Source organism: Nicotiana sylvestris, chromosome 2 (genome assembly GCF_000393655.2).
Source record: "Nicotiana sylvestris chromosome 2, ASM39365v2, whole genome shotgun sequence".
NCBI classification, from domain to species: domain Eukaryota; kingdom Viridiplantae; phylum Streptophyta; class Magnoliopsida; order Solanales; family Solanaceae; genus Nicotiana; species Nicotiana sylvestris.
This window is the reverse complement of record NC_091058.1, coordinates 64,164,550-64,191,112: the sequence shown is the minus strand read 5'-3', so window position 1 is coordinate 64,191,112 and position 26,563 is coordinate 64,164,550. Positions and strand designations below refer to the sequence as shown.

The following is a 26,563-nucleotide window of genomic DNA, read 5'->3' as shown; positions in this document are numbered from 1 at the left end:
TATTATTTTATTTATTATTTTATAATATATTCGTACATTTAATTTTTTTCTTAATATTAATTTTCAAGATATATAAGTAGCATTATTAAATTTGTCAATAACATTACCGTGAACAAATCTCAAGTCCACGTTCTTAAGCATACTTAATTTAAAAAATCAAAGCTCATTGATTTATCAGCCAAGTTATACCCATTAATTTAATAAATAATACCCACTTAGAAAAATGACTTTTGAGTAACGAACACAAAGTTAAATGATTTTTACGTAACAAAAAAGTAACTTTTATGTAATTAACACAAAGTTAAATGACACCCATGAAATTTACTCTTAAAAAAAGTACTAGAATTTTTTACTATTAAGAAGAATAAAATTTAAACTTTTGATAATAATTATTTTGCACTCTTTTCTGCCCTTTTCCAGTGAATGCAGTGTAGTGTAGTGATCATTCAAATGATGAGTGGCAACAAAAAATCAAAAGGGTAGAACGAAAAGGAAAAGAAAGAATGACAATGACAGCAAAAAGGGCAGAAGAAAATAGAAAATGGTTTTTAAAAAATAACTACTAATTAACAATAGGTACTTTTTGCATCAAATACATACTATTACTAGATACACTTGCTAAAAAAAGAAAGAAAGAAAAAATACGCCTGATAGTCTCCGTTTTCTTTAATTCGTGAAAGTAACTTCTCCTTTGTTATTTCTTTTAGATTTTCCTTTTCCTTTTATCACATTAACAAATAGTACTAGTTTTTTTTCTTTTTCGGTTGCATCATTATATCCTATGCCTTCTTTCATGTTGTTGTTAGTGATTGTATTACTATCGCTTCGTTTTGTATTTTTTCTAGTGCCAAGAGTCTATAGAAAACAATTTTTTTTTATCCGTATAAGATAAAGAATGTCTACCCTCTTCAGACTTCACTCGTGAGATTTTATTGAATTATTATTTTGTATTATATTCTTGTTAAATACATTTGGTAATACCTTTTTTCCATTTAAATTTTACTATTATTACACGCTTTATCTTTTTAGTAGATAATTTGTTTTAATTTTTGTTAGTGTTATAAATATAAACAAGATTATTTATACATATCCTGGTAGTGTAAATTTCTTTTGACCCTGTGATAGTATTAGTTAAACTAATTCCATTTTCTCAAAATAATAATAAAATCTCTTTGTTTTGGACTGTTTCCTCTTTCTTCTTTTTCTTTTTCTGACACCTCTCTCTCATTCACACACACACACACACACACACACACACAGAGAAAGACTGATAGGCACGCGCGCACAAGCACAAGGCAAGGACAAATAGAGCATTTGGATTGTGATTCTACTGCAGACGACTAAGCATATAATGGGCTTATTCAATTGAGGCAAACTATTTTCTTGGATGAGTGTGGAGGTGAAGAGGTGGACTTGTTCTTCAAGTCTTTAGGGCATCAAAATATCTTTTTTTCCGGGGATTTTTCAGTGAACTCACTCCATTGTTGCTGATAGGTCAGGTTTCTTTTCAATTTGATTGTAAAGTTTCAATCTTTATATGTTTTCTTCACATGGGTTTTGCTTAAATTCTATCACTTGACCTCTCTTGCTCAATATTGACTTTCTTGAACTGTGTGGACTTGTTTTATCTTTTTATGTGTGCAAGAGATGTTCTTTTCTGTATTTATTATTCGGTGCTAGCTTTAGTTATTGTGTTACATACTGAGGTGAGAGCAAATAAAGGGTGCATTTTGACCCATTGCTTACAAAGTTGCTTGTTGGTTTCTGATTTTTTTAATCTTGAAATGCACAAGTTGTTTTTCTCTTGGTTTTGGAATATTCTTAGCATTTTTTCTCTTTCTGTTCTTGCTAATGTTTGTTCATGTTAATGTAAATTCCAGGTGCAGTTTATTGATTGCTTTGATTTGTACAATGTTATCAGGTGCCTCGGTATGGATTTGGTAAGGTTAATTATGTTATTATGCTGGTATTTAATTTATGTTTTTTGCTTAGTCGAACCAATGGAACTAGTACTTCATATAGAACTTTTCCTTTCAAGGTTGAATCTTAGGGGGAGCTTTTGCAGCTAAGCAGATGTTTTAATGAATTATCAGACAGGAAAGTTAAAACGATGGATAGACTGGATTTAAGATTCAATCACTCTGGATCCGAGAAATCAGAGGAGTCAGCCCTGGATTTGGAGAGGAACTGTTGTAACCATATAAACCTGCCTTTGTCAAGTCCACCACCACTGCAAGGCTTTGCATCAGGTTGTCAGCTCTCTGAGAGCAATGCTGCCTACTTCTCATGGCCTAGCCACTTGGATGCAGCTGAGAACCGCGCCAATTACTTTGGTAACCTTCAGAAGGGGGTTCTACCTGAAACCCTGGGGCGGCTTCCCACGGGACAGCAAGCCACGACATTGCTCGAAGTTATGACCATTAGGGCATTCCATAGCAAAAACCTGCGCCGCTTTAGTCTTGGTACGGCAATTGGATTTCGTATCCGGCGAGGTGCTTTGACAGACATACCAGCTATTCTTGTCTTTGTTGCCAGAAAAGTTCACAGGCAATGGCTCAGCCTTGTCCAATGTCTACCAGCTTTTCTCGAGGTTTAATCTTGTTGGAACTCCTGTACTTGCATTTGGTAGTTGTAATGTAATAATTATATTGCTTAGGTGGCCCTCATGAATTAAGGTTTCCTATCAATTTTTCTCATTATCTGTCCTTGTTCTTCATAAGAACATGGTTAAATAGTAAACGAATTTCACCTAGCAGTTAAAAGTCCTGCGTCTCAATGTGGAGAAGATCTGCAGATTCATTTAACTTTTTTTTGTTCTTTTGATAATGATGGTGTCGGGGCCAACTTTGATTCATTGACCTTTTCAGACATCTTACTGTACTGCCAATACTTTTGGGCTTGATGAATCTTTTGTAATTGGGCAGGGACCTGGTGGAGTTTGGTGTGATGTTGATGTTGTGGAGTTCTCATACTTTGGTGCACCGGCAGCAACTCCAAAGGAACAGCTATATACTGAACTTGTTGATGGTTTGCGGGGAAGTGATCCATGCATTGGTTCTGGTTCCCAGGTAATTGACTCTTCTTGGTTATGAAAAAGTATATATATATTGATAAATGAGAATGTCCTTACATTACTATGTATCAAGATGGTCAAAAAATTACAAGTGCTTAGCACTGATCTCCCAGAAAGGGAAAATTATGAGTTGCCAGGCCGAGGGTCTTGAACTCCTGGGAAATGCGATTCAGCCTTAGAATTCAAGCTGTCGACAACTTCTAATTAAATGAGGTTTCATGTACATCCTTATTTTGGGTTTTCTGGCATTAAGGAAGTAAAAAGGGAAAAAACTCTAGCAACTACAGCTTTCAGCAGGTAACTGTTTGTATGTATGAGTATACCTTATGTAAAACCAGTTTCCATTTTTTCAAAAAAAGAAAGCACTGAGCTTCCAGAAAATCAACCCAACCACCTTGGGGACGTTTTCTTTACACCAAAAGTTAAGGTGAAATATTAGATTCTTAGTCCTCTATGATGATTTCCCTTAGTTGTAGTGTAAACTGTTGTAAATAGGCAGATGCAATTTTCACTATGCATCTTCTTGATGCTTTTTAATGAAGTCCCATTACTTCATCCAAAAAAAAAAAAAACTCTGTTGATTTCTCAACTTCATCAAATATTCATCTCTGTTTCTATTCGCCAGTTCGTCCAAAGAATGCATAAGCAGACTAGTCGCCAGAACTTCCTCATCTATTTCCCTATTTTTTTCAATCTCCATGTTACTATGGTCTCCTCCGCTGATCTTGGCGAGAAGTAAGAACTCAAGGAATACACTGAACTCTATAGCTACTGCAAATGCGCAACAAAGGAGCTGATGATTCATGTCCTTCCTGTTCCTTTTGCACATGCAACACCAATTCACCTTTAGACAGCCGTTTCTCTTCAAATTATGTGCTGTTAGAGTAGCATCTCTTTTTTTTTCTTGGTAACGTGTGCCGCATGATAACATTCCGTGCGGCACATCTTACCAAGAAAGCTACTTTTTGGAGCCTTATTCCACAAATACACTCCTATAGAGTTTCCTAACTTGTATCCAGACATTTGTAATATGATCTCCTTGAAAAACATTCCACTGCGGAACCTCTCCACAACGTCCTGTCACTGCCCTTTACAATGTCAACGTTGTAAACCTTCTGAAGGTCTCCACCTTATCCCATTCCTGAGTTTGGATGTTTTTCTAAGGATATGTCCGTGGTTTATCTTATGCATCCATTCATTGTTGGTTATGATGCAATTTTCCTTTTATGCAAGTCTTTATCCCATTGGGGTGGACTTGATTTCCGCTACACCCATTAGAGTAAAATGATATTGCTAGGTGTGCTAGTCTGATAATGAGAACGTGGTAGACATTTTGTCTTATCACTAATGACTAATCTAGTGAGAATTCCTTCTTGGTCCTTTTTTTTTCATTCTCAAAAAAAGGACGAAGAAGAAAAAAACAATTAGCAAACGAGAAAGTAAATTATGGGAGTTGGTATATGCATAACTCAGAAAAGCGGCTTTCACTTGGATATTTTTGATGCAAAAAGAAAATAAATAGTGTTTTCATGATTTATGTAAATGATTGGTTTCAAAAACCAATCATGGTTTTATAAATATAAGGTGATTAGCCATGGGAAATTTTCTTGCTAATCTTAGACAAACTCGGGATTTCTGATCCCTGGTAAGAGCGGCTCAGGATCTTCGGATCCTTTTCTATCACATGGGGAGTGTTGTAGCACAAAATGTAGTTATTAGTAATAGCTCCAGTAGATCCTATATTTATCAACATGAAGAAACTAAGTAATGGAGGGGATTGATCTATTCTGTTAACGTGAAATCCATCAATGACATAACTATGTAAGTAAAATCACATCTCTGAAAGTGTAAGTATCGTATCAAGGGCATCAATCACAGGATATCCTTGTCTCTATAGTTCAGGAATATACTATTTGTATCGACAAACTGGTGCTCGATACAATTACTCTACCAATATAACACATTCAATATGAATCTTCCAAAACCTTCATGAACTGCGAGCATCAATTGCTGTAACACTAACTGCTGGCCTTTTGAGTCAATCTATCTGATCCGTTTCGTCACTTTCTTCTGGCACTACCTACATAGGAGAGCACCAGCTACCATAAATTTCTAGATTTCTCTATAGTCTATCCAGTATCCATCACCTTACAGCACCATCTTAAGACTGCTATGACACCTCATTTTTTTAAAACGTCAAGTGCCCCTGCAACATCCTCTCCCCCTTCTTTAGGTGGGCACAATCTCCTCATCCGGTGGTTTAGCAGACCTATAATATGTATAGGACTCGACTATGCTGTAATCATCAAATTTCAAAACATTAAATAATGGTTTCCTAATGAGCAGTATACAAATATTTACATAATAAAGAGACTGTCCAAATGAGTTTTGTCAAATTGAGATATTAACATGTAAAGTAGGCAAATATTATTTATTCTATGCTCGACCTTTTGAGGAACTATTTTTTCGAGTTTTCTCATGTCAATCAGAACGAGAACCCTGTTTCTTCCACCTATTTGTTTGTTCGTTTTTTTTTTGTGCTTTTCTTATACAGTTGGAAGCATATTTAGAAGACTCTTTTGGTTACCTTGTTTCTAAGGGATGGCATTGATACAAGATAGAAGATCTTTTAATTCATGAATCTGGACATTCATGTGTATTTGGTTATTATCTAAATGTTTTGAGATAATTTCATTCTATCTTCATTAAGAAGAGTTATCTTTATCGAATCAATTTTTTTTTTTGATAAGGTGGTTGAATCAAGAATTATGTGTATTTAAATTCCTGACTCAACATGAAATAAAAGCGTAGAACTATTCTAGAGTGAGAATCTCCTTTCTAGAATGCCGACTAGAGTTCAAGAAATCAAATCTCTTCAAATGACTAGAAGATGAAGAGCTTTAAGTCGTATAAGGACGTAGTACCTTGGCTCTCCTTCACGCCATATGTGATTTTCTGGAGTAGCATAGTAGGGAACTAAAGGATGTTCAATCTGGGTAGTGGAGGAGCGGACAAGAGGAAGGAGTTCCTCAACACTTGTTTGGTGCGACATTTCAACTGCCAAACAAGGTCGATGGGAGTAATCACCAACTTGGCTATGAGAGCTTTGAGGGTAATGGCGGAAGGTGGCCTAATTTGGCAATGCTCTGCGCAGTTTTTTTGGGTCAAAAGGAAGCTAGTCGTGTGTGCAAGATATGTCACTTGCATATAGGTAACACCTATTCAATGCTTAACTGATTGTCATTTAAAGCTGGTTGCTGCACTATGAGAAGAAATACAATGTATTGGTGGTGAGTCTGGTGGGATCACCAATTCATCCGTGGTGTCTTAATATGTTTTGACAAATAGGCAATGCTTTAGAGGCTACTTGGATATCGATCTGCTTTTCTGATTGAAGCTGGGCATTATTCTTATTCCTTACTGGGATTTTACCGCAGAAATGAATTGAACTCATAACAAATCCTAGAGATGGAGCACACAGAAATAAACAAAAAGGTGGGAGACATAAACCATGGCCGATGCAATAGATGAAGAACAATAGCACCGATGAAAACGTTGACTTCAACTGTTCATTCACCTAGGGTGGTAAAGATCAAGACCAATTTGACTTAGTTTTCACATATATCAAGTTGGGCTATAATTGGGTCAATTCCGAGGACTTTTTTCCACCTTCCAACGGGTTAATAACAAAAAATATGATCAAACACCAGGAGAAAAAGGGGAACAATTTGAAAGAATATGAGCTAGCCCATTCTGCTGAAGTAGGGAAGAAATAATGCAGCTCAGACAAAAATCATTTTTATTTGAATTCAAACATCTCTACTCTGCATTTCTCGCTTCTAATCTGACTTTAATCACTTTTCTCATTGGCATGGCTTTCATACTGGACATCTAAGGCTAAGAGACAAAGAGTTACTGCTCTTCGAATTAAGGTTGTTAACTATCAAGAGGCTTTCGGGACTAACATACTGTCATTGCGGATTCGATCTTCATTACTCCCCTGTCCCATTTTATGTGACATATTTTCCGTTGTAGTATGTCCCAAAAAGAATGACATCTTTCTATTTTTGGAAATAATCTAATGTTATCATCCTTTTTACCCTTAATGAAATAGACTTGTTGGGACCCACTTAGTATAAAAGTTCATTCTTTTATGAGGAAAGAAAAAATAAAGGCATGTGGAGCTCTCACCACCAGGGTAATTTTGGTACTTTGAGTGTATTTGCCATACACGTCTAAGTTTTTTTTTTTAAAGTTCTTAAACTTCATTGCCCAGTCAAAAAACACTTAGGCGTGTATTCACTTGTTTCTATAACATGTCTCTTCACCGCAAACCTATTTCTATTTCTTGGACCTATCACGTGAAATATTTTCTTCATGGGTGGCAGGGGGATTTGAATGTAGGATCTCTATCTGTTTTTTTATATTTTAGTGTTAGACATAATAATAAAAAGATAATTATGCAATGTGGACAAATGGTTAAATGGTTTCTCGGTTGATTGATCTGAAATGGATTGCTTTTCTAGCCTCACCAACGTATGCTATTTTTGTACTTCTAATCCTCTTTTCCTTGCATATCTAATCCTAGTCATTTTTGTGATTTAGAGGCAAAAAGTGGATTTGATGTCAGCCTACTGTGAAAGTGATTGATTTGACTTTAAAAATATTCTTGAAGTTTGCAGTTTCCTCCCTTACGCTTAAATAACTTTTTAACTTCAAAAATACTAATACGCCTCTACTGTCTTTTGTCAGACTCAGTATTACAGCACTAAATCTTGTACTTTCTTTGTCCTATTTTTTCCCCTGTTTAGAATGGACCTAAATTTTGTTAGTAGAGTTAAAATTGCAAGTAATTTGAAGAGAATGGGTGCTCGAGCTGGTAATAGAGGTACTTTTATTGATTTAGAGATTTCATAAACTTAACAGTGGGACCAGTGTAACTTCTGAAGTTAGTTATAATTTTTAAAAGTTAATTCATCGTTAAGAAAAAAAAATTCTCTTTAAGAATGTTGACACCAAGCCCATGTTGAACAACCCAAAAAGGAAACTAAGATAGATGGAATAGTTACCTTTCTTGATCATGCAGATTTATTGTCTTAATTGATTTGGCTTCACATAACATTGTATTCTGAAGCAACCTTTTCTCTTTCATCTGTCTTAGGTTGCTAGTCAGGAAACGTATGGAACCTTGGGAGCAATTGTTAAAAGTCGGACTGGAAACAGGCAGGTCGGTTTCCTTACAAATCGTCATGTTGCAGTTGACTTGGATTTTCCAAGTCAGAAAATGTTTCATCCCCTGCCACCTAGCCTGGGGCCTGGGGTGTATTTAGGTGCTGTGGAGAGGGCTACATCCTTCATTACCGATGATCTTTGGTATGACATATTTGCTGGTACAAACCCAGGTAATGTGAAAAATGTCAGTTTGTACTTTGTTGTATTGTTTACTTTGAGAATAATAGTAGTGTTTCGAATTGGGTCCTGACACCCATGTGTTCTCATTGTGAATATTGCAGAAACATTTGTTCGAGCTGATGGAGCATTTATTCCATTTGCAGAAGATTTCGACATGTTGAATGTAACGACATCTGTGAAAGGAATAGGAGAGATAGGTGATGTCAATAAAATAGACCTACAGTCTCCTGTTTGTAGCGTCATTGGTAGGCAAGTGGTGAAAGTTGGAAGGAGCTCCGGTCTAACCACTGGGAACATTATGGCCTATGCCCTGGAGTATAATGATGAAAAAGGAATTTGTTTCTTTACAGATTTTCTAGTTGTTGGTGAGAACCAGCAGACTTTTGATCTTGAAGGTGACAGTGGTAGCCTCATTCTCTTGACTAGTCCAAATGGGGAGAAGCCACGACCTATTGGAATAATTTGGGGTGGGACTGCCAATCGAGGTCGTTTAAAATTGAAAGTTGGCCAACCTCCTGAGAATTGGACTAGTGGGGTTGACTTGGGGCGTCTCCTTGATCTTCTTGAACTCGATATCATTACAACCAATGAGAGTCTTCGAGGTTGGTATTTCTCAGAATCTTGGATATCAAAATTTTTGCCTTCAAATTTCCTTCTTCTGTGTCATTTTTATTATTTCTTCTCTATAGTCTCTGCGTGCGTATCTATTAACTTTCTCTAAATTAGCTGCACTGCAAGAGCAAAGAAATGCATCAGCTGCGGGTATTGGTTCTGCTGTTGGAGAGTCGTCACCAGCTGAGCGGATACAATTGAAAGATAATACTGAAGAGATCTTTGAGCCAATTAATTTAAACATCCGACAAGATCCTGTTGATGATGAGTCCGACCAAGGAATAACTCCACTACTTGGGCATCAAGAGTTTCACATTCGGGGTGGAACTAAAGTAACTCCTAGAGTTGAGCATCAGTTTATCCCAGGTGTCTCAGGTACTTCGCTAGTATGCCAGAAGATTCAACCTGGAAATGGGGAATTGAAAAGACTCTCGGTGATAGGTGGGTCGGATGAAGAGATGTATGTTTCTTTGCAGTTAGGGGAGCGTGAACAAAAGAGAAGGAAACAGTCTTGAGGCTCAGTTCGCCATATGAGCAGCCAAAATAAAGGTGAATCGCCTCATTTTATATGCTTCATTTGTCTTCGGGAGGCTGAGTTGCAAATTTATATCAGTAGTGCCCATGCACTGAACTGTGCGTACTTCGATGTTTTTGAGCTCCTAGGAGAAATTTAAGCCTCCCACCGATATGAGTATTATTCTTTTTCACTTTTAATTCATGAAGCTACATCTATAGGTTAGATATTAAGCTGTACAATATGTAAGAAATGTGTTTAGAAGAGAACTGCACCTATTTAGTATCTGGTTGTATCATTTCTGTGAAGCTGTCATACAAAATCTATGAAGTGGAGGAAGCCCCAGAACTGTTCTATGATGAACTGCCATCGTAGTTTAGCCATTTGTATCCATCTCTTTTGCTCAACAAGAAAGATCAGAGAACGTGCAACTTTCCAGGGAAGTAATACAAAAAGGTATTTTGAGTAACTGCAATTATTCAGCATGTATATGAATCTCTGCTGCTCTATTCAACAAAAACAGTACTATGAGTTTTGAGTTCACACAGCCACGGGGAATGTCATTCGCAAAAGGCCCTTGTTCGCGTCGGTTTGGATTGTTCCCCAAATTCATGTTTAAAACTGTTCTTTAAAGGTCATTATTTTGATTAGCATAGCAACTTTCAGTGGCTTCATTGCTGTGGTACAGAGGAAAATGCCCTTGTAAAATGTTTGCACTGTTAAGTTTGTAAGTGAATTTTTTTTTAATTGAAATCATTAGTAGTATTAGCTGTTGCATAGCGCTATGCATTGATGAAATTCTTTAGTTTAACAATTGATACGTACTATTAAGAATTAGTTGGAGCAACTAATATAGAACACAGGTTGAGACGCTTGTAAATGACGGTATATTTTTTGCCCATAAATAAGGTAGGTAATACGTACTTTTGATAAAAGAATGTTTTCTTATAATCATACGTCAGACAATGATTAATGAAAAATATTTAATCACACCACAGGCAAAAATTTAAGCTTCTAAAAGAGTACCCGCTGAACCTATACTATATTGAGTTTGATCTTAGTACGATTGTTTCAACTTGAAATGCAAGAAGAAAATACTATCAGGACAAAGGATCACAATATGCGTGCATTGTGCAGATAATCGAGATCCATAATGTTTCAACAGGCCGCAACCTCTTCACAAAGAGTTAAAAGAAGTCTCTAGCTGTACCTTGAAAAGCACAATAGTCCAAATGGACAAACAATTTTCATGAAGTACAGCAAATCCAGAAAACTGACGAATCTAGCAATCAGCCTATTGGATTCAGATTCTCCATTGAGTGATCCATATGTACCCTTTAGATATATAACTCACCATTAATCGAATTGCAGATGGTGTTGTACGAGCAAGCAAGAAATCAAGTCTTATTTGACTGATAAACAATACATACATGGTTATTTGAATATACACATATATACATATATAGATATAGTTATGTTCAGCATTTCATTGCTTTTCATTTCTTGAGATCAGGAATACAACTAGTTGGTATATACAGAACGGATTGCCTCAAGAATAGGTAGATAGATACGCAACAAAAGAGCCCCTTTGACCTTTGAAGTGGTAAAAGAAGTTTCAAGCACTTGCAGAGACGGAAACAGCATTTAACTCGACGTGCTGCTTACCTTCACTCTTAGGGTGGACAATGACAGTGGCACGGGCTTCTTCCCATGTAGTTTTGTCACCTCCAACATGAGAGACAGATATAGAACCCACCTTAGGCTTTCCGCTAGCTGCATTCTCTTCGCCATCCTGGCTTTCTGAAACAATTTCCCACTCCTCTCTAAGAGAGGTTACATCCAAGCCTTTCTCATGGTGCCTTTCGATGTCAAATGCAGTGGGTAGGATAACATAATCGTTGATTGGATTGTAATAAGGATCATGATCTGCTCTTAACCAGTGTTTGACTACTCTAAACACATGGCGGTCACAAATGATTCCTCTGTGATCCCCAGGGACTCCAACCCTAGCTTCTGCATTAAGCCCATCAGCCTGAAAAAAGGGATAGCACATTAAACCATATACAAGGACCAGGGAATGACAGGATCAGTTGGCTGTAAAAGCTTATAGAGTAAACAATCACATCTTCCATTAGTCTGCAGGTTAGGTTAGCTGAAGAAATCCAATGGGCCCTTTCAACAGAGCTCTTATTCAATGAGAACTTTGTTCAGATTCTAACATCCAAAAGCAGGAAACAAAAGGATACCACGCAGAACAATGCAAAGCACAGCTCTCTCTCACAGATCTAAGATGCTCAATTTTAAACATGTAACTATGGGAAAGGATAGGATTTAGATATAAAACCATAGACATATATCCTATACTAAAATCTCGTGCTAATAAACATCTTTAATAGCAAGAGCAATTTAGCAAGGAAAGATGACAAACGAGAAAATTTTATATTACACATTAACCCTCTTAACGCAATATGTTAAGAATACATGAAATACCGTAGGCTAAAGAATCCGCTAACCAAATATATGCTTTACCCCTTCCTTCCATCCCCCCCCTAATTACATCCAGGTCCAAGCAGAAAAACAGTGCTTACCACGTTTTATAATACACTGGTTCCAATTTGGCAAGCAAAAGAGAACATACAAAGTCGGACTAAAGTATTATTGAAGATCTCTCTAGCGATGAAAAGAAAACGATTAGGAAAAATGTATATTATATACCTTCGCGGATTCTGCTGGAACTGTACCATCTCCATCAACCGAAATGTAGTTAGACTGTGAATATGCATAAAAGATGCTAGTCAGTGAGAGCAGCGTGAAAAAAAATAACAGGGAAAAATGAAGCTATATAATTACTATCCAGTCGGCCCAGTCCAAAAGTAAAATAAAACAATTTTACCTGGATAAATGGTAATTGTTGAAGATCAGAAATGGGTGCATTCTCACTTCCATAACTGCAAAGCAGCCAATTCAATGACCAGATTCTCGTGAATTTAGAACTATACACAGTATATAAACTACAAATATGTGCCATTATTCACATATAAATTCAGACTAGTGATAATTAATTGAATCCAAACATTTAGGAAAGAATATAGTACCAGACACTATGAGGCGTCTTGTAATTGGTGCCGTAGATGTTGTAAAACTTAACTTTATCAGGAACCTTGGCATGGCACAAAATCTCTCGGGTCTTGTTAGCCCAGCTCAAAAGTTCCTGGTTGAATGGCAAGGAAATTTTTTCGCCATTATAGGTAACCTGCAAAGACATGGAAAAATGAATTTTATAGTTTCCATGCAAATTCATGAAAGGATGAAACAACATCACCACTAATAATAATAAAACATGTCTGGTTCAAGGTCAATACACATGCTCAAGAGAGGGAAAAAGGAAAAGCCTAGGTACTTCAATGATGACAAGTCTATGACCTATCCACAAACCCTGCAATGTAGAGACCTCATGAATTGACCAACTTTTCAGCATAAATTGTTTGACATACTATTCCATCACCAGCTCACCTTGTTATTTGAAAGAGCTAGCTCATACACTGATACAGCTTCCAATGGAGAGTAAGACTCCAGTGTAACAGTAGACTCCCCATTACTGTTAGATTTCTCCTTCCAAATTTCTAAAACTGGCGCATGTTCCCATTGGAAATCAGGACATCCCATTAATTCATATATTGATGGACACTCGATCAACTGCAAGTCCAAATATCAGGTGTTATTGATCTATCAAAGAAAGCAATATTTTGCAACAAAAATTGTATTCAAAGTAGTTTCTTGTCCATGTTGCAAGACAAAATGGATGTCAAAATATGCAACTCAAGTCTAACCAATAAATAGATCAAAGAAATTATCCAAAAAAATGACAAATGGAACACATAATAATTAGAATGGAGATTATATTATCTAGAAAACCCACCCTTATGAACGTAGAGTAGCACAGTGGGTTAAATCACATCAAGAAATTTAAAGCCTTCAAAAATATGCAAAGCAGTGCCTCCGCAGATCATTAATTACATTTTTAGATTGACCGGCATATGTGTAAGAAATACACAACAAATTCCACAAGATGGCAGAAAAAAACAAAATTCCACAAGATGGCACAAACATAGAAGAATACTGACCAGTTTCTGTTATGATTGAAAAGGATACTCAATTAGCTAGCCAAACAGGGCAAGGGATCTAAATCACAAAAGATGCAAAGGGATGGAGGAACAAGAGAAAAGGGAAAATTTTATGATCATGGTCCAGTTCAAGTGGCACTGAAATACAAACCAGCTGATGCATACTCCATTTGGATATGAAAAACCGCTCTTCCCACCCATGCACAAATGACGTTCCATTCAATAATGCAGAGGTAATATATCCAGGAGCACCTGTAACGTGATAATTGCACATAAGAATCGAATCAATCAGGAAATCAAATTGAAAAACAATAAAACAGAAAAGGACACCATGAACAAAATCACTAAAATTGATTTCAAAACTATAACCTAAGAGATTGGATATTATCCCTTGGCAGATCTAAAGTTCCACACCAAATTGATAACGGCATAATTATACAAAATGCAAATTATTCTACAATCAGTTTCCTGGAAAGCTCCCATTTCTGAAGGGTGAGTAAGGTTAAAAGTAAAGCAGCAGTACAAACTTAGTTCTTAACTGTTTTCATTAGTAGCACGTCTATTTTCTGAGCCCCGCTCCCACCTCCACCCCAATCCCACAACCCAAATAAAAGAGTGAGAGGGGGAAAGAGAATCGATATTTACATGTATATAAATTTGAAGTGCATCTGTACGTACATGTATATGGATGGAGAGATAGATGAAATTCGGACTTTCCAAGTGATCTTAGAAAAGTTAATTTGAAATATGGAGACATCATTCCGATAAAATGCAGCTTACTAGAAAAGACAAAGAGTTGCTTACCTTGGAATGGTGCAGCTATTGCAATCCAATTCTTCACATATTTTTCAAAGATCTGTAAATACAACATTTACTACAATATTAAAACTAACATAAAGTTTTTTAGGGCTAAGAAGAGTGGTTAGGAAGTGTAGGAGGAGCAAGACCACAAATAAGAACAGGACAAGAGGCTTTACATCGCTGTGGAGGGCCATGAAACATTTAACAAGAAGACCACCCATAGAATGACTTATGATGTTTATCTTTTTGCCCCCTGATGCAGTATGTATAGATTCTAACTTTTGAGTGAAACACTCCATTGTTTCCAGAAGCCTGCAGAATAAGAAAAGGAAAGGGAAAATTTTCAGCATTAATAAACATATGGAAACATATTCAACACAAGATATAATACTTCTGTAACATTTAAAACTAGACATAGAGCAATGTTTGAGTGGGTCACTAACAAAATTAAAATAATAAACAATATCGAGATATGATAATGGAGAAACACCACGCAGACAGTTGTGGTTATTAACCTCGCTCAAATATTGTAAAGCGAGAGATCAGATCTGTAAACAACATCTCTGCTTCTATTCTTCAGGAGGATTGAGAAACAAGCACAATTAGCAATATTCTTTTTTCTTTATAAAAGCTTCAGTAGAATTAATTAACAGGAAAAAAATATTTGAAAAATAGTTAACAGCAAATTTTTTACTCGAAACCATGTTGAATATCTATAAATGACCAGCAGCTACCTGTTACTTTGCCGGAAATCATAGCCAAACCCAAAGAGAGTTTTTCCTTCTTGGTAACCCCAGCTGAGCATCTCAGCTATCATATCATGGAAATAATACACACAATCAGAGCCAATAACCTGCAAAGAGGACGAGTCAAAGTAGTCAAACATCTGATTTCACAAAAGTCATTACTGTATTTACGCTCTTTAATATCATAGCACATACAACGAGCACTGCCTTTAGTACTTAAAAGGATCATCAAGGAAAAGGTCAATTGGCTGCCAGAACACAAACCCTTTGTTCTCTCCTCTACTGAAAGGTTATGGCGATATAGTACTTTTTCCCTGCCCCTAGCCCACTGCAGCTCCCCTGATCATTTATTTTGCCTATACATCATAAGGTTCAATCTTACTGCATTCTACCTCGTGTCACCCTTATACTAAGGAACTTTAAAATGACTCCTCTTCAAGGTAGATTCCTCTTTTCAATAAACTGAAAAGAAAATCTGTCGGAAGACTGGTAATGCTGATTTCTTCAATGAATTATCTACGCTGATTACTGTTTTCATTACTGTAATCTGTCCACTTATGTTATCCCCTTGAATTAGAACACGCTTAACAGATGAAAGAAGCTTATTTATCCTTGCTGCATCTCTAACCAGAAAGAACTCAGTCAATATCTCTGTGCTAAAAAGCAAGTGGAAGATCTACACATGACCAACCCAATGCACAAAGTATTTTTGAAGTATTACCTTGAAATATATATACCAGCCTACAAGAATTCTCCATTATTCAAAATAAATGTTACTGGACAAACTGTTGCTTCCTCGAAGGTAAAATGTTATGTGGACAAAGAAATGCACAAACACAATTACTTTCAGAGAAGTAATACAACTAGGATCCTACACTAACTTAGAAACGAAAAGCAGTTTGGTGTCTTCCCCTCTCTTTGGTAAATCCCAATTTCCATCCCTCTTTATATCCTAAAACCCCAAAATATAAGTGCTTTATAGTTTAGTCTGCGATAGCGCTCTTGAAATAAGACAAAACAGTTCTTTTGATTCATCATTAGCACAAATCTCCGCACTTCTCTAATCCGGTTTTATACGTGGGTTTTCAAACACTAATGATTCAAAAAATTAACCTTCTATAATATTCAACACTGTCACTACGCATAATATAATGCACAAAGGCAGCTAACCATGTCGGGGTCCAAAGTATCAATAGCATAAAGTCCATATCTGTCTTGCGGGACCTCAATGCTTGTGTCAGGGTCTAAATTGGCAGTTCTACCTGTTTCAAAATAAATCAGTAAATTATTAACACCTAAAAAGCAGCTTCTTTTTTCTTTTTATTGTTTTACAGTAAAGATAAACATAAAAATGCAGCCTTTAAGAGTATATCACCAGAAATTTATCAAAAACGGATGAAAAGTGAAGTTACCAGTAGAAGGGTCAAAGCGACACCATAACTTGTCACAAAACTCATGGTCAGCACCAAGGATTCGGACCCAAACCCGCTCGGTTCGACCCGTTTTCTTATCAGTAGCGTTGAGGATCGATCCGGCGATACCCGGAACCAATAAAACCGGGTCAAGGGTCGGGTCAATGTACTCCTGAGGCTTCTTAATCAGCTTCAGCCACATCTCTATTGACTTCACCAGCTCCTCTAATAACACCGCCATCTCCCCCAACGACTAAAAACCCTAATAAAATTTAAAGGTTTATTAGACGAAATTGAAGAAAAAAGGTGTATATTTTTGGTTTGATTGGACGCAATTGAAATAGTGATATTTAGGGCAGCGGAATTTTGGATAAGGGAAAGAGGAGGAGTAAGGTAGCGATCGGTAACGGAGAAGAGCCGTGGATTAGACGGAAAGTGACTACGAGCCGTGCATTAGTAGTGTTTGGCAACTAAAAAAAGAGCTTAAAAAAAAAAAGCAAAAAGCAACAAGCACGTTGTTTTGGACGGTAAATACAATGTTTGTTTGTTTTGATTGTTATTTAAATTTTATTGTATCGTTTCGTTAAATCCATCATTACATAACGACGAAATGTGCCACTTTATATAACGATCGATTTTGTGTGGTCGTGTCGTTATCTTGTCTTTTTCTCTCAATCTCACCCTTTATTATTATTAAATTATTTTATTTTATCATTTGCCTTACTTTTTTATATAGTAATTTTATCTTGTATCATAATTTTTTTTTATAATATTCCAAGTTTATTTTTCATATTGTTGGTGTGTGATATCATAAAACGATGACAAACGACACAATCTATCCAAACATTGTATTTATCAAACGATACGCTACAACACAATACAATATACGACCATTGAAATAAGCTGTTAGTGGGAGATGTTTGAAAATAACCTGAAGCAGGGATGAAAATTTCCAAAAAATAACCCTGAAGCAGGACGAGGAAGAGCACCTATGACAATCATCATTGAGTCTCAATCAAATCAAATAATATAAACTTCCGATTCTGGCTTAACGCTGTACATCCCTTTTGTTAAACACGTAAGCGCCAACACGGTCTTCAGTTTCTCATCTCACCCTATGTGCTCTCTCTTTAGATTCTTCTAGGTATAGATGTCTCTATTACCTTGCGTTTTCTCCCAAGTTTGGAATTAAAGATGCGTACTGTGGGCTATTGATTTTGTTCCTGGTTTTTGTTGGTATTCGAGAGTTCTGGTCGAATTGATCCCAAGCCCAAGTTGCTTCCACTATAGCTCTTCACACCAAATCAAGACTGGAGAAGATGAACATTTGTGATAGTCTATTTGTCACGTCAATCAGGTGTTGGGGTGTACTTTGCATTGTCAAACACGTGGTGTGCAATTCTTCAACCTTCCCTTGTGGTTGTCTTTCCCTCTTTGTTTTTCCTTTTAGGTTTGGAATTAAAGCTATGTAATTTGGTTTGAGTTCATTTTCATCGGATTGGAGTCAGTGCTGGATATGTATCTTCAAATAGCGACGAGTGTAGGTCTTGTGAAATGTGGCTGCCAACGCAGTTGGACTCCCTGTTTGTCTGCTCATCCTCTTCCTCACTCTGTTTTGCGCAGTTCGTTCTTCTTTTTACGGCTGCTGGGTGATTCATTTTTCTTCCTCCTGTTGTTCTTCGTGTTGGCGTTGCTGAAACGTAAAATTACGAGTTTTGTTGAGAGGTGAGATTTGCTTTTGCTCGAATTTTATGTTTGTTGTTGTGTGCTACTCTGCTAACAAGTTCGACTTGGTTCATTTAGTTAGCTTTCTGTTTCATCTTGATAAATCTTATGGCTCTAATTGGCTTATTAGCTGACACATAACCAACTATATATATGAATTAAGTTGTTAGTTAAAGCTGATATAGGATTCATGGCAATTCGATACTATAAATGAATTCAAGATGAGGTGCATTTTTGGGGTTTTAATATTTAAAAAGCGATAACCAATTGCTTGACATATTTTATCGGAATTGCTGGAGATGGATGCTGACTTAAAGGGGGTGGCAGGAAAGGAATTGGGAGTTGGTGAGGTTGGAAATATTTGAGACTCTGGCTGCTGAAATGTTGAAAAGGTCGAGTTTTCTTTGTGTAGGCCACGACAAATTTATTTTATTTAATTTCGGTTAACGTTGGGATATATGTTACCGGGAAGAAAATTATTGTCACATGACAGATTGGTCAGGTCATTACAAAGAAACAAATTTAACTTTTAGAATACAAAAGATTGGTATAGTCGTGTAATTGCATTAGATGACATTATCGTAGCTAACAATGACCCTGAAAAAGAAGAATAGTTTGCAAGGAGATGCTTGTACGTGCCCCTATGATTACTTTGTATTTGTCGATTACAAACAAGCTGAATATTGTTGTTGCTGCATTTTCTCTTGTTTCCATTGTTTTCCCACATTGGAGAACTTCAATTAAGCTGTCGATAACACCAACAGACATAATCAGGATCTTGGTATTCTCATGTGTTCAAAGGTTGAGCAATGTTGTGACTGCATTCTTACGGATTCTTGTATCACAGGAACCAAGCAGAGTCATCAGAAATGGAATAGCTCCAGACTCAGCTATGATTCTGCGATTGTCCATTCCAGTTTTCATGAGCAATCTTAGCTCATACGCTGCATGTTTCTGTATAGCTGTAGATCCTGTTTCCAGTTTCCCAACTAAAAACTTTGTTGTCATTTTCACAACATCTGTGGCAGCTTTAGTAGCAGAAATGTAGTCAATCGCCTTGTCACCTTTCTTAATCTTACTATTGCTGTTACCTTCTGAATCTGAAGGAGATAATGTAGGTTCTATTGTTGGGATGTTGTTCTCTTGGCACCACTGATGGATTAGACTTTTTAGTGCGTAGTTGGGAATGAAAGCCATATGTATCAGCCACTGACCACTTTTTGGACAAGTGTGGTGCCCTGAATTTATCCACTGAGCAATTAAATTTCGATCATAAGTATGGCCTGATGCTACTATCACAGGGTCCCTCATCAAGTCAAGTGAAGTTGGACAACAGAATTCGTTAGGGATGTCGGAAACCACTGAATAACACAAGGAGGATTGACCAGCACGAGCACTCATTAGTTCTGGCTGCTTCAAAGTTTGCTTAATCATAAGGTGTTCTTCTTCCAAAATTGTTCCTTTAAAGTTTGTCTCTAGATTGTGTGAACCAGCTTGAAAGTGCCATTTTTTTTAACAAATGAATAAGACATGAATATAAGTTTTTTTTTTTTGTCTTTTACTGATTGAATATCATATTGTATTCACTTATATGATGTGCTTGTATATGTTTACCTTCATTTTGGCTTAGAGCATTCTAAACTTTGGTTCTTAAAAGTGCAAATGGAAAATATTAGAAGCAAGATAGAAAGTATTAGAAGATGAAATATAGCTTTTTTGAAGACAAGCTGTTTAACTATGCAAGAACTTATATTAGGAGACATTGCTTGTTAACTTCTCTTATTGTGCAAAGGATGTTTGGCTTGTGAACTTACTACAGAAACACATGTTCACAACTTTATCTGACAAAAATGTATCCATCTTAAATTGGCAATTACAATTTGACGAAATGATAATCTTACACCTCCACCGGCCCCTTCCTTGGAAGGCTACTTGGCATGTTAGTTCTACGAAGATTCCATGGTATGCTCCTCTATGAATAAACAATTTGTTCTCTTGGACTAACTTTTCCCCTTTTAGAACTGGATTTCATCATTTGAAATGAATTGTCTTAGTGGTTTTCCTTCAGCTATCCTCAACTTGTAGGTACTCTACTCAAGCTCTCAAAGGACGAGGAGGGAATGACTACCTTAAACAATTCAAGTTTGCTCATGGAAACTTAACCAGAAGTCCTTTAAATTGAGCAAGTGTTAATGGTACTCTTTTCTCTTGAGAAAAAAGCTGCATATCAACTTGTCTGACCAAAAGTCCTTTGAAATTGTATGTTTTCTCTCTTTATATTTTGCTTATAGTTATAAGGTGGGTTTTGATTTCTTCTTTTCCTGATTTTTGGAATTTTAGCTGGGTAAAAATTGTTCAAATTGGGTAAATTGTTGGCTGGGACAGTTTGTGAAATTATAGACAATTTCATCTTGATTGGCCTTGCTACATCATATTTATAAATTTCTTACCATAAAAAGCTTATGGGTTTTAGTTTCCAAATTAACCAGACAAGTTTAGCTAATTATCTCATTGTTCTTCCTCCGAGTCATCACTGAAATATTAAATCCATCTAAGGAGCTCTGCTTGAAATTTATTTATAATTTGGATACTTTATTGATACAGTTGTTGAAGTTCAACATCTTCTGCAGACTCTGATAAGCTGTTGTTGCTCATCTGCTGGATTTTGTATTTCTCTTTTCAGTTGGTAGGAAGTTTTGTTAGGTCAATCATTACTTTTAGCTTTTCCCCCTTTTAATAGCTCTGTTTGATTCAATAGTTCACATTGATTCTTCGCAGAGTTTGGTGGTACGTTACATGCTTAAAATGGTTTTAAAATTATTATGAAACATCACATTACCTTATCTTGATGAAGCACAAGGTACTTTCCCTCTTGTTTTATTTGTGCACTTTTACTTATAATTTGACCTTCATGCATCTCGCTTCTACCGGTAGTTTTACTATTTTAATGGTTTCGCCAAACAGTGGTGTCAAACCTGCCATTATTATTATTATTAATTGGGTGCTTCAGTGCAGTAGCAAAACTAAGTAGAAAACTGAATAGAGAAGTCATTCTTGGATAAATCTATAAAATTGGACTACGTCTTAAAAAGAATTTAAAAAGTGTAATGTAAGTCCTTGATATACAACTGTACATAGGTCCTTGATGTACAACAGTATGCACTTAGTTCCCATATCAATTGCGCGTAAAAAGAGTAGAAAATATTGTAATAGGGAATTCTAGGATACTCATTGAAAATCTGCCGTGTAGGAAATCTTTTCTCCAAAAGGAGAATGTATTTGTATCGGTATGGTTTTGTCCGTTTCAACCTTTGTTGAATATTTGCTTACATGAAATTCATCGTGCTTTATTAGGATCTTGTTATTCATCCCTTGGGCGAGCAAGACTCTCAAAGCTAGGAGCAATTACTTAATGAAATTCCTGTTTGGTTAAATATCCAGATTATGACAATGTATGTATTCAGTTACATGTTTAACATGTCTTTAAAGTTGCTTAGTTATGTATATATAATGATTTTTTTATATGTTGCTGAAGGTGGAACGATGTAGGAAATTTTTGCTTTCTATTTTGTTGCTTTGGTATCCTTACTCGACCACTAATTGATTGCATTATTGGACAGACATATGATTTCCACTAACTGATTGTAACGACCCGGCCGATCGTTTTAAGAATTAACGCCTTGATCCCCTACTAACTGCTTTCCCCATGTTTCTTGCTGCTATTCTGATTTGCTGGGATGTTTGGTTTTGAGTTTCGGAGTGTTTTGGAACACTTAGTCCCTAAAAAAGAGCTTAATCTTTAGAATTTGGACTGCAGTCGGAGCAGTGTGAAGACAGCCTAGGAATGGAATTCTGTTGGTTCCGTTAGCTCTGTTGGGTGATTTCGGGCTTAGGGGCGTGTTCGAATTGTGTTTTGGAGGTCCGTAGCTTATTTAGGCTTGAATGCCGAAAGTTGAATTTTTGAAGTTTTCAGTTCGATAGTGAGATTTTGATATCGGGGTTGTAATGAAATTCTAGAAGTTGGAGTAGCTCCATAGTATTGAATGTGACATGTGTGCAAAATTTCAGGTCATTCGGACGAGGTTTGATAGACTTTTTGATCGAAAGCGTAATTTGAGAGTTTTTGGAGTTCTTAGGCTTGAATCCGATGTGAAATTGGTGTGAGTGTTCCGAAGGTTGGAACAAGTTCGTATGACATTTTAGGATTGGTTGGTATATTTGGTTGAAGTCCCGGGGGCCTCGGGTGAGTTTTAGGTGCTTAACAAAAATTGATTTTGGACTTAGGCAAAAATTTGATTGCTGAACCTGTCATAACCGCACCTGCATGTATGGGACTGCAGGTGCGGCGCCAAAGAAGCGGCTAGGTGACCGTAGAAGCGGAATTTGGTCCAGGCTCCAAAAGCCGCAGGTGCGAAAAGTGGAACACACCTACGAGATCGCAGGTGCAGAAAGGCAGTTGCAGAAGCGGAAATTTGGGTTTAATGAAAATTCGCAGGTGCGACTTGGTCTTCGCAAAAGCGGGACCACATGTGCGGTCCCAGGGCCGCAGATGTGGTTTTACTGGTCAGAAAAGGGCAGAAACGAGGGTTTAGTCTCAAAACTTGGAAAATTGATTTGGGAGCTCGGGATTGACAATTTTGAGAGAGATTTTCACCTGGGTGTTTTGGGTAAGTAATTCTTACTCGGTTTTGATTAATTTCCATGAATCTATGCTTAAATTCATCATTTGGAGAAAAATGGGGAAAAGTTCTTAAGCCTAATTTTGAGGTTTTGATCTAGAATTTGATGTCGGATTGGAATAATTTTGGTATAAATGAACTCGTGAGAGTATGGGAATTTTGAATTTGTAAATTTTACCCGATTCTGAGACGTGGGCTCAGGGAACGTTTTGGTCATTTTTCCTAATTTTGCGTATTAGTTTATAATTAATTAGTGGAACCAGTTACTTGAAGTTATATTTACATTATGCAATTGATTTGAATAGATTTGGGCCATTTGGAGTCGAGTACTCGTGGCAAGAGCGTGGTTTCGGGTTGATTTTGAGCCAGTTCGAGGTAAGTGGCTTGCCTAACCTTGTGTGGGGGAACTCCCCTTAGGATTTGGTATTGTTGATATTTGAAATGCCCTGTACGTGAGGTGACGAGTGCGTACTTGTGCTATTTGTTGAAAATCCGTTTTCATTAAGTAACTTTAACTGTGTTTCCTTTCCTGTTTATACTACTTGCAATTTAAGCCTGCTATTAGCTTATGGAAGCATGTCCAATTGACTTAATTGCTTTACTTGCTCAAACTGCCTTATTTGGATTATGTGTAGCATGCTAGGTTAGAAATACCTGTTTTACCTTGGTATGGAATTTGAATTAAATTGATATTCTTCGTGTTGTTGTTGTGTGTTTACTTTGGGACTACGGGACGGTATACCAGGAGATCCCCCTGCATGTTTACTTTGGGACTACGGATTTGTATTCCGGTAGATCCCCCTGCACATATATTGATTTGAACTGTAGTGCGGGATACTAAGAGATCCCTAGAACATATATTGAGAATACTAAGAGGTCCTCAGGATACCGAGAGATTCCCAACACATATATTGAGGATATTAAGAAATCTTCGGGATACCGAGAGATCCTCGAGTATTTATATTTGGACTACAGGACGGTATCTTGGGAGATTCCCAGTTGTTATCTCTGGGTTGAGTTGTATTCCTTCTGTGATTATTTTGTCTCGATTATAGTTGTTATTCTTATTATCCTGTGTTACTTCATACTGTTAACATTTATTTATATTGTCGTATTCTATACTCTTTTACCTCGTTTTTCAGCTATAATCAGTTGGCACTTACTGAGTACTGCTGTGGTGTATTCATGCCCTTGTTGCACATGTTTTTCATGTGCAGATCCAGGTACTTCGACCGCCCTACTACCCTTGAGGCAAGACGATTCTCCAGAGACTTCGAGGTATATCTTCCGCATCCGCAGACCGAAGAGTCCCTTTCCATTCTCTCTTATAGTATCGGCCCTTATGTATTTACTTTTGTTTAGACATTCTGGAGTTAGACACTTGTAGTTATTCAACATCTTGTGATTTCATGAGATTTCGGATTTTGAGAAGTTGTGCAGTTTGTGAGATCTTGTACTAGTATATGCCGAGCGACATCTTAAACGTTTCTATATTTACTTATCTTCAGTTTTTATTAGTTTTTCAGCATTTTGTTTCTTTTTCCGCAATTGTTAGACTTACCTAGTCGTAGAAATTAGGTGCCGTCACGACAGTTCAAGGAGGGCGCACTTGGGTTGTGACACTGATAGTATTTGCAAATGCGATTCCTTGTCATCTGAATAGTATTCACTTTTAACTTCTTTGTCGCTTATCCGTCAAATTAGTATAAGGTTATTGAATAATACTTCCAATACAACAGTTAAGAGGTTCAACACCAGAGGATCAAATAACTTCTCAAATCTTAGCTTGCCTCATATTTGATAATCTTATTAACTTTGCCAAATTTTAGATTGTGTTAGATTTGATAATGTCATAAGTAATTTCGGATGAAAAGAGGGATTGTGATACCTCCTACTATGGCAGTTAGTAGGGTTCTATAAGCACTTTCGATTGTCTTCTTTGAACATTATTTGGCTTTTAAATTTGCACTTGGCATTATACATACAATCAGGAATTCCCTCATATTTCAAATTTAGAGATTTTAACTTTTTAGTCAACGTTGAACATCAATGTGAATTTGCGAAATGGATGAATATAGAAGAATGAATATGTTTGTAAACTGCTACAATTATGAGTGCAAAAATGGCTTAAGACCTATTTTGTACCATAGCTACCTCATTGCCTGGATTCTGTTTCAGCCTCTCCCCCAACTGATTCCCTGTCTTGCTTCGTTTTTTCCCGTTGGATTGGAATTTGGTTTTCGAGAAAATAAAAATGGTTCTTCAAGAAAACTGCTTTTATCATGCCTATATTCAACAAGCCTTGAAAGTTGGTTAGCCTTTTGCTGTCGAGCTTTCAGTAAACTTTTAACTTTATTTATCTTCTTGCTAGGTTACTTCAAATGGTGCTGGAGATAGTCAATCACAATGGCTGAAATACACACTTGAAAGTAGTGAAAGCAAATGGTACCTTCAAGCTGCATTATTCTACTCCAAAGAGAAAATATGATAATGTATTTTGTGACCTGACCTTCCTATGTGACTAAAGTGATATCGTGTAAATGTAGGTGCATTGCTGTCAGAATTCATCCATTGATAGCTTGCGAAGAAGATACTACTCTAACGGAACTAAAGCATAAATTACAGTCTTTACATGACGTATTCCTGAAATATGGAATGGTAAATCAAATTATTGATGTTTATGGTCCATATCTATAAGAACTCGAGGAAAGTGACGACCCAAAGGGTCATCACCTGTTTTCTTATCCATTCCGTGCTTCCGAGGCCTTGAAAACCTTATTTGTAGTCGCCTCGATTTGCGTGTGTAGTCCGAGCGCGTAGCCGGAAAGCTTAAATATGAAATTCTGTGAAAAATGCTAAATTTTGGTGTTAAAATGAATAAGTTTGACTTTGGTCAATATTTTGGGTAAACGGATTAGGACCCATGATTTGACGGTTCCGGAGGGTCCGTAGGAAAATATGGGACTTGGGCGTGTGCCCGGAATCGAATTCCGAGGTCCCAAGCCCGAGAAATGAATTTTTAAGTAAAATTGTTTACTGAAGATGTTTAAGGAAAATTTAAATGAAATTTGATTAGAAAGTAATGGTATCGGGCCCGTAATTTGGTTCCGGCGCCCGGTACAAGTCTTATATATGTTTTGAATTACTCCTGTAAAGTTTGGTTAAAAACGGTCGTCGTTTGACGTGATCCGGACCCTAATTGGGAATTGATGTTTAAAAGGAAATATGAGAAATTTCACTGAACTTGAGGCTTAATTCGATGTTCATGATGTTATTTTGGTGATTTGATCACACGAATATGTCCGTAGGGTGTTTTTGAGGTAGTGTGCATACTTTGGTTAGAGTTTTGAGGGCTCGCGTGAGTTTCGAATAGGTTCCGAGATGCCGTAGGCTTAAAAGATCAGATGTTGGAGGTTCAAGAAAATATTGCAGGCCTCTGAACCCTTTAGCGCGACCCGTGAGGAA

The 26,563-nt window shown here is 36.8% G+C and overlaps 2 protein-coding genes and 1 long non-coding RNA gene across 29 annotated transcripts; 2 read left to right on the top strand and 1 right to left on the bottom strand.

Annotated features, from left to right (window-relative positions):
• The first annotated feature begins 1,185 nt into the window (after positions 1–1,185).
• On the top strand, positions 1,186–10,386 carry LOC104230215 (protein NARROW LEAF 1-like). Of its 2 annotated transcripts, none has more exons than XM_009782955.2 (7): positions 1,186–1,494; positions 1,881–1,940; positions 2,094–2,590; positions 2,925–3,068; positions 8,235–8,475; positions 8,587–9,087; positions 9,212–10,386. In XM_009782955.2, the coding sequence occupies exons 3-7, from the start codon at positions 2,111–2,113 to the stop codon at positions 9,610–9,612; spliced, it is 1,767 nt and encodes a 588-aa protein (XP_009781257.1). In that variant the 5' UTR covers positions 1,186–1,494; positions 1,881–1,940; positions 2,094–2,110; the 3' UTR covers positions 9,613–10,386. The 2 variants fall into 2 exon arrangements, with proteins under 2 accessions (XP_009781257.1, XP_009781256.1); XM_009782954.2 differs by having other exon boundaries at positions 2,039–2,590.
• Positions 10,387–10,988: 602 nt separating this feature from the next.
• Positions 10,989–17,149, bottom strand: LOC104230216 (lecithin-cholesterol acyltransferase-like 4). Its single transcript, XM_009782956.2, has 11 exons — positions 16,695–17,149; positions 16,453–16,544; positions 15,271–15,389; positions 14,713–14,848; positions 14,540–14,591; positions 13,887–13,987; positions 13,125–13,307; positions 12,707–12,864; positions 12,505–12,559; positions 12,327–12,380; positions 10,989–11,643 (listed from the first exon to the last, which is right to left on the bottom strand). Exons 1-11 carry the CDS (start codon positions 16,933–16,935, stop codon positions 11,227–11,229), a joined length of 1,608 nt encoding a protein of 535 aa, XP_009781258.1. The 5' UTR covers positions 16,936–17,149; the 3' UTR covers positions 10,989–11,226.
• Positions 17,150–17,619: 470 nt separating this feature from the next.
• LOC104230217 (uncharacterized) lies at positions 17,620–25,714 on the top strand. Of its 26 annotated transcripts, none has more exons than XR_711823.2 (7): positions 17,620–18,419; positions 19,267–20,678; positions 21,024–23,086; positions 23,404–23,473; positions 24,316–24,376; positions 25,470–25,543; positions 25,645–25,714. It is a non-coding gene; the product is annotated as an uncharacterized lncRNA (long non-coding RNA). The 26 variants fall into 26 exon arrangements; XR_011405312.1 differs by lacking the exons at positions 25,470–25,543; positions 25,645–25,714 and having other exon boundaries at positions 21,024–21,105; positions 21,198–21,279; positions 21,774–23,086; positions 24,316–24,615; XR_011405330.1 differs by lacking the exons at positions 25,470–25,543; positions 25,645–25,714 and having other exon boundaries at positions 17,620–18,085; positions 18,318–18,419; positions 24,316–24,615.
• Positions 25,715–26,563: the final 849 nt, after the last annotated feature.

Excerpts from the sequence above, each read along its gene's own strand:
- LOC104230216 (XM_009782956.2), bottom strand. The coding sequence starts at position 16,935 with ATGGCGGTGTTATTAGAGGAGCTGGTGAAGTCAATAGAGATGTGGCTG. Across the intron at positions 14,592-14,712 it reads TCATGGCCCTCCACAGCGAT|ATCTTTGAAAAATATGTGAA; the intron begins GTAAAGCCTCTT and ends TTGTATTTACAG. Across the intron at positions 13,308-13,886 it reads AATGGAGTATGCATCAGCTG|TTGATCGAGTGTCCATCAAT; the intron begins GTTTGTATTTCA and ends TTGGACTTGCAG.
- LOC104230215 (XM_009782955.2), top strand. The coding sequence starts at position 2,111 with ATGGATAGACTGGATTTAAGATTCAATCACTCTGGATCCGAGAAATCA. Across the intron at positions 2,591-2,924 it reads GTCTACCAGCTTTTCTCGAG|GGACCTGGTGGAGTTTGGTG; the intron begins GTTTAATCTTGT and ends GTAATTGGGCAG. Across the intron at positions 8,476-8,586 it reads ATTTGCTGGTACAAACCCAG|AAACATTTGTTCGAGCTGAT; the intron begins GTAATGTGAAAA and ends TGAATATTGCAG.